This window comes from Bison bison, unplaced genomic scaffold (assembly GCF_000754665.1).
Source record: "Bison bison bison isolate TAMUID 2011002044 unplaced genomic scaffold, Bison_UMD1.0 scf7180017864203, whole genome shotgun sequence".
In the NCBI taxonomy this organism is placed as follows: Eukaryota; Metazoa; Chordata; class Mammalia; order Artiodactyla; family Bovidae; genus Bison; species Bison bison.
The window spans coordinates 840,442-846,951 of NW_011494775.1; the positions used below are offsets into that span (position 1 = coordinate 840,442).

The 6,510-nt window shown below is 39.9% G+C and overlaps 1 protein-coding gene across 7 annotated transcripts in view; it reads left to right on the forward strand.

Annotated features, from left to right (window-relative positions):
- Window positions 1-6,510, forward strand: part of BRD8 (bromodomain containing 8) — a 30,568-nt gene that overhangs the window by 5,827 nt on the left and 18,231 nt on the right. For 3 of the 7 annotated variants that reach the window (XM_010844442.1, XM_010844443.1, XM_010844444.1), the window contains exons 4-12: window positions 1,754-1,803; window positions 2,034-2,156; window positions 2,272-2,352; window positions 2,790-2,854; window positions 3,495-3,631; window positions 4,169-4,387; window positions 4,782-4,926; window positions 5,781-5,990; window positions 6,377-6,504. In XM_010844442.1, the coding sequence (XP_010842744.1) occupies window positions 1,754-1,803; window positions 2,034-2,156; window positions 2,272-2,352; window positions 2,790-2,854; window positions 3,495-3,631; window positions 4,169-4,387; window positions 4,782-4,926; window positions 5,781-5,990; window positions 6,377-6,504 (1,158 nt within the window). The remainder of the gene's footprint in view (window positions 1-1,753; window positions 1,804-2,033; window positions 2,157-2,271; window positions 2,353-2,789; window positions 2,855-3,494; window positions 3,632-4,168; window positions 4,388-4,781; window positions 4,927-5,780; window positions 5,991-6,376; window positions 6,505-6,510) is intronic. The other 4 variants (XM_010844445.1, XM_010844447.1, XM_010844441.1 and 1 more) reach the window with 3 other exon arrangements.

Below are 6,510 nucleotides of genomic sequence, written 5' to 3' on the forward strand. Positions count from 1 at the left end.
ATCTTGCTCATTTGGGCTTCCCTGGTTGCTCTGTGGTAAAGAATCCGCCTGCCAATGTAGGAGATATGGGTTGGGCCCCCGGTAGGGAAGAGCCCCTGGAAAAGGAAATGGCAGCCCTCTCCAGTATTCTTGCCTGGGAAATCCCATGGACAGAGGAGCCTGGACGGCTATAGTTCATCAGGTCGCAAAAGAGTTTGACACAACCTGGTAACTAAATGACAACATCTTGCTTATTTATTTGTTCTTATGTTTGTTTCTTTTTTAAACTTTATTGAAGTATAGTTGATTTACAATGTGTTAATTTCTCCCCTCCACACCCTCCCCCTGATAACCACAAGTCTGTTCTCTGTATCTGGAAATCTGTTTCTGTTTCATACATACATTCATTTGTATTGTAGTTTAGATTCTACATATAAATGATATCATATGGTATTTGTCTTTCTCTTTCTGACTTACTTTGCTTAGTATGATCTCTGATTCTATCCTTGTTGCTGCAAATGGCATTATTTCATTCTTTTTTATGATTGAGGAATAATTCCATTATGTGCATACACACACACACTTCATTTTCTTTATCCATGCATCTGTTGATGGACATTAAGGTTGTTTTCATGTCTTGACTGTTGTAAATAGTGCCGCTATAAACATAGAGGTGCATATATATTTTCAAATTGTAGTTTTGTCCAGATATATGCCCCAGAGTAGGATTACTGGATCATATGATAGTTCTATTTTTTATATTTTGTGGAACCTCTATACTGTTTTCTATATTTACATTTCCAACAATAGTGTTAAAGGGTTCTCTTTTCTCCATGCCCTCTCTAACATTTATTATTTGTAAAGTTTTTAGTGATGGTCTTTCTGACCACTGTGACCAGGTCCTGCCCTTTTAAATCACAAGGCTTTTATACCATGAAGAGTAGTTGAGAATACTTTTCCTTTTTCTCAGTATTTGCCAATCCATCCATGTACGCTCACACTATTACAAACTGTTCTTTTCAGTGTAGCATAGAGTGAAAAGCGCCGTCTTGTACATTAGGTAGATCTGAGTTTAATATGATTTTACTTAAAACTTTGAACCATGATCCTCAGTTTTTCTGATTTGTAGAATAGAGATAAAAGTTGATTCAAGCTTGTTTCAAAGATTTTGTTGAGATAATACCTAGAAAACATTTAGCACTGCTGCCGTTGCTGCTAAGTCACTTCAGTCGTGTCCGACTCTGTGCGACCTCATAGACGGGAGCCCACCAGGCTCCACTGTCCCTGGGATTCTCCAGGCAAGAACACTGGAGTGGGTTGCCATTTCCTTCTCCAATGCATGAAAGTGAAAAGTAAAAGTGAAGTCACTCAGTCGTACCCGACTCTTAGCGACCCCACGGACTGCAGCCTACCAGGCTCCTCTGTCCATGGGATTGTCCAGGCAAGAGTACTGGAGTGGGTTGCCATTGTGTGCCATGTATATAGTAACTACTCAGTAGATATTAGATACAAATATTGGCTCGTGGCTTGTCTTTCCCCAAATACACAAATTCCATGCCAGAATTTATATTATGTATTATACAAATACATATTTGTATTCTGTATTATGGTATTGATTATTTTTAACTGATTTGATTGCAAAGTAATTTGTCCTCCTAGAAGCTACTCATACCTTAAATATAGCTCTCCTGTCTAAACCTTAGTGTAACATGCTGAAATTTTAAAGGTTGTCCGGTTTTAGGCTTGGTCATCATTTTTTCACTTTTTTCCACAGCACTGTGCTTCCCAGTACTCAGAGCTTCTAGAGACCACTGAGACCCCAAAGTGAGTACAGAGCCAGGCATTTGAACCAAATCTCTTTAGTGGAGAATATTTACTATAGAAGTCTGCTTTTTTTTTAAAGAAATTATTTATATTATGGTATGATAAAATTGTAAAAATATAGTAGTAATAATATTTGGTTAGGTGGTGGAGAAGCCTCAAAGAAAGCAAGTGGGGGTAGAAATAATGTTCTTATTCAAGTCTGTGTGTTTGTTTTTTTTAATTTTCCATAGACGGAAACGGGGTGAAAAGGGAGAAGTGGTAGAAACCGTTGAAGATGTCATTGTTCGGAAACTGACTGCTGAGCGAGTTGAGGAACTAAAGAAAGTGATAAAAGAAACCCAGGAAAAATATAGGTACTTATCAGAGAGAATGCAAAATGGTTGGGAGAGACAAATGGGGCTAACTTACTCTAGTCAGAAATATTTGAATAGATTAAAAAACCTAGTCTACCCACCTCTCATCCTACAGACGACTGAAAAGAGATGCAGAACTAATTCAAGCTGGGCACATGGACAGCAGACTGGATGAACTTTGCAATGACATTGCGATGTGGGTTATATTATTTTTCCATCTATACTTCTCTTTTTTGCCCTCTTTACTCCTTAAGTAATCTGGCTTATTTCCTACATCTGCCACCCCTTTAGACTTGGGAGATTTTTGGAAAGGCACAGCTGCAGAGTGGCCTGGAAGCTGGGAGGGGGTGGTGAGTCTTAGAAGGTAATGTGATAGAACATTTCACTGTGAGAATATAACTTAGTTCTAACTTAAAAGTGGCTCTAGTTTGCCGGGTAAAGAACTGGTAGTTAGGTAGTATACTCAAACTTCCCTATTTTGCTGATAAAGTTTGTGGGTTTTTTTTTTTTTTTTCCTTTAGGCTTTTCCTCTAAAAAGAGCTAGCCTGGCAAAAAAAAACATTTCCTTGTGAGGGCACTATGAATTATGGAGGAGCTAGAGTCAGCTAGGATCTAACCCTTAATTCTCTTTAGGAAAAAGAAACTGGAAGAAGAGGAGGCTGAAGTAAAGAGGAAGGCTACAGATGCAGCATATCAGGGTAAGGTGAACCTAATGACTAGCAGTTGACTGTACAGTACGGCATGTTGATGGCAGTCGAAAAATATTTGTTAACACGGAATCCACTGATTGCAATTTACTTGCACACTTCCCTCTGTCATCTTCTCTTTCATCAGAATAAAAGTGTCCGTTTGTGTCCAGGAAGAAGCTCTTAGAAAGTGAGCTCTATTCACAACTCACTAGACCTTTTGACTTTTAAGTACAAAAGCCTGATAATAACCTACTGAACATAAACAAGGTTTTAGAAGTCAGATTCTGTAAAAAGCTTGAGAATAGCTCAGTCACTGGATAAGGGGAGGAACTTAAGCATTTATAACTCTAGGAATGCATGCTGTGAACGAATAAGGTCTTTCCTTGTTTAAGCAGAATCTCAAGTTGTTGTAGGGGATACTGAGGGATGTTTAAACTACTTTCCTACTCTAGGAACCTTTGGGGTATACGAATTTGCTCATAGGAAAAATTAGGCTAAAAACTTGGAAAGAAAGCTTTCTAATCTAGATTCTTAACATTGCTTTAATAATACAACATCTCTATTTGTCTTTTGTTGTGTAATAGCAGAGTAGAGTCTAGTTTTATTTTTTTAATCTTGAAGACAGAAATCATTCTTTTTTATGTTCTAGCCCGTCAAGCAGTAAAAACACCCCCTCGGAGGCTACCTACTGTGATGGTCCGCTCTCCTATAGATTCTGCCTCCCCTGGAGGTGATTATCCACTTGGGGACTTGTCTGCAACCACTATGGAAGAGGCCGCCTCTGGGGTGAGTATATTACCATCCACAGGAATTGATCAGCAAGGGGCAATAAGCCAGCTGAGAGCTGAGTAATGAGGAAACCACTTTTGGCTTAGAGACAGTTTCCTCTCTTGGTCTGAATGCTGAAGACTCATCATGTTCTGTGCTTTAGGATAAGAATGGACCTAAAAACATTGAGCCTTTTGAACCATTTTTAGAAATAGGTAAAAGGCTAAGTTAAGGAGTTACTTGTAAGTGTACTGGTCTTATGAAATTCTTGCTGAAATATAGGATGACTTCTCTGTAAATACAGTATTGGTAGTGGGTAAGGAGTTTATAAAAGGCAAGTTGGGTGGAAAGATTGAGTCATTTTGGGTTTGAGTGGGTGGAAGAGAAAAATTTGCGGGGGAGGAAGATGTGATTAAGAGCAAGAGGGGTTGAGGGTTTCTGGGCAGTTCCACTCAGGACTAATAAAGTAATAGTTAGATACACTAACCCATCCAGATTAGTAAGGAACCTTCCTGAGTTTGAGAAGTCAGATAAAGGTTCTCTGTTGTCTCTTAGGTAACCCCTGGGACTTTGCCGAGTACCCCAGTCACCTCGTTTCCTGGAATTCCTGACACCCTTCCTCCAGGCTCTGCACCCTTAGAAGCCCCCATGACCCCAGTAACAGATGATTCACCCCAGAAAAAGATGCTTGGACAGAAAGCAACTCCACCCCCTTCCCCTCTGCTGTCAGAGCTCTTGAAGAAGGGCAGCCTCCTGCCTACTAGCCCCAGACTGGTATGGAGACTTCTGTGGGTGTTTGAGAGCTGTGGTGATTTACTAATTTGGAAGGGAGTGCCCGGGACCTAAAATATAACCTAAAATATACATGGAAAAAAAAGTTCAAAAGAGGAAGAGATCTCCTAGTTAAATGTTAATTTAAAAACAAAACAAGTAGTTGATAGTATCCTTGGGTCCTGAGGTAACTGAAACCATAATTATTTTGGTTCTCTTCTCCAGAGAACTCTTGTTCATAAGATTTGAAAATAGAGTTTCCCCTGGGTCTGCAATTATTTTCTTTGGATAGTAACTTTTAGTTTCATGAAGTTTGGCCAACTGCTGGAGCTTTTTTTGGGAAGTGGTAATAAAGGAAAGCTTGAGTGTAGCCTTCGCCTCTGTTCTTCCCTGGTAGGTCAATGAGAGTGAAATGGCTGTGGCATCTGGCCACCTGAACAGTACAGGTGTCCTCTTGGAGGTAGGCGGGGTCCTTCCCATGATACATGGTGGGGAGATGCAGCAAACACCCAGCACTGTTGCAGCCTCCCCTGCTGCCTCAGGTAAGTCACTACTTTTCCGTTATCTACTTTGTATTAGAAATGTTGAACATGGCATTGATTGCCCTTGGTTTCTACCCTTTGTTATTAAGCAACTGTGAATCCTAGATTTAAAGCCCAGCCTTGGAGCTGCATTACCTCTTAAGCCACATGGAGCTCAAAATTATAAATCCATTTCATCTTCAAAATACTGAATATCTTAGATGAACATGGTATAGATTGTATTAAGAATAGTGAAGTTAATGGTCAAGGTGCAAAATCACAGAAGGGTGCTAGGGATACCTGAGACTATAGTATAGGGAGACAAGATTTGGAACTAAAACGCTAGACTTAACAAGTTTCAGGCCTGCCATGCCCTGGGTTTGTGACTTTGGATAGATAACTTTAACTCTTGAATCTCAATTTTCTATTAGTTGCAATATACATAGTTCTCAAGGATGTAGTAAGAATTAAATGAGGTAGAAAATGTAAAGCAAAAAATAGTTTTATAAAATGCCAAATGTTAGATTTTGGTGTTTGAGTGATGTTACATTTGAGTGGTTTATAGCATGCTTAACTTCAGTAGAAGTGACAGATTTATTCATACCGTGTTTGTTTGTTTGTTTGTTTTTTAAATTGCCCCTCATCTTTCATATGAGTTGTGTATTCTAGTGCTTTGAGTCATTCCTAACTTGGCAGAAGATCTTAAGTAAGATTTGGAAAAGTAAGGATATAGATAATGAACTCATTTAACAGAGGAGTTGGCTTTCATCCTTTGAGACTAAAAATTTCCTTGGTTGAGTCTTAAAGTAGCTATTATTTGCTTCTTGTTCATGTGCTTTCTTCTTACCTCGTTTGTGTGCCTCTTTGTCTGTTAGGTACTCCCACTCTTTCCCGGCTTTTAGAAGCTGGTCCTACACAGTTCACCACACCTCTTGCTTCCTTCACTACTGTTGCCAGTGAACCTCCAGTTAAACTTGTGGCACCCCCTGTAGAATCTGTATCCCAGGCTACCATTGTCATGATGCCTGCGCTGCCAGCACCATCCTCTGCTCCGGCTGTCTCCACTCCTGAGAGTGTAGCTCCAGGTGCGTCCTTGACCCACGCCCTGAGCAGCAACTAGATCCAGAATTTCATTTTGAGCTTCATTTAGAGAAAGGTGACCAAGAGCATTAGCTTCTGTTCTCTGTAGACATGTACTATCTTTATCCTTAGAAAAACAAGGATATGAGAAGAAGTGGGTGGGCATTTATTCATTGGTGAAAAAGACTAAGTGTACACATGTAAGTGGGCTTGAAAATGTGTTCTCACCTTTCTAGATAAAACTGAGGAGAAGAAAACATAGGCAGATGTAAGATAACTTCTACTGAGCTTAAGTGTATGGGTACTTGACATCTGTCTAAGCTTTGCCGTGATCTCCAGTTGGGCAGTTGATAACAAGCTTCTGAGATGGTTTTCTTTTCCTGTTATTCAGTGAGTCAGCCTGACACCTGTGTTCCCATGGAGGCTGTGGGGGATCCACATACTGTGACTGTTTCCATGGATAGCAATGAAATCTCCATGATCATCAATTCTATCAAAGAAGAGTGTTTCCGATCAGGGGTAGCC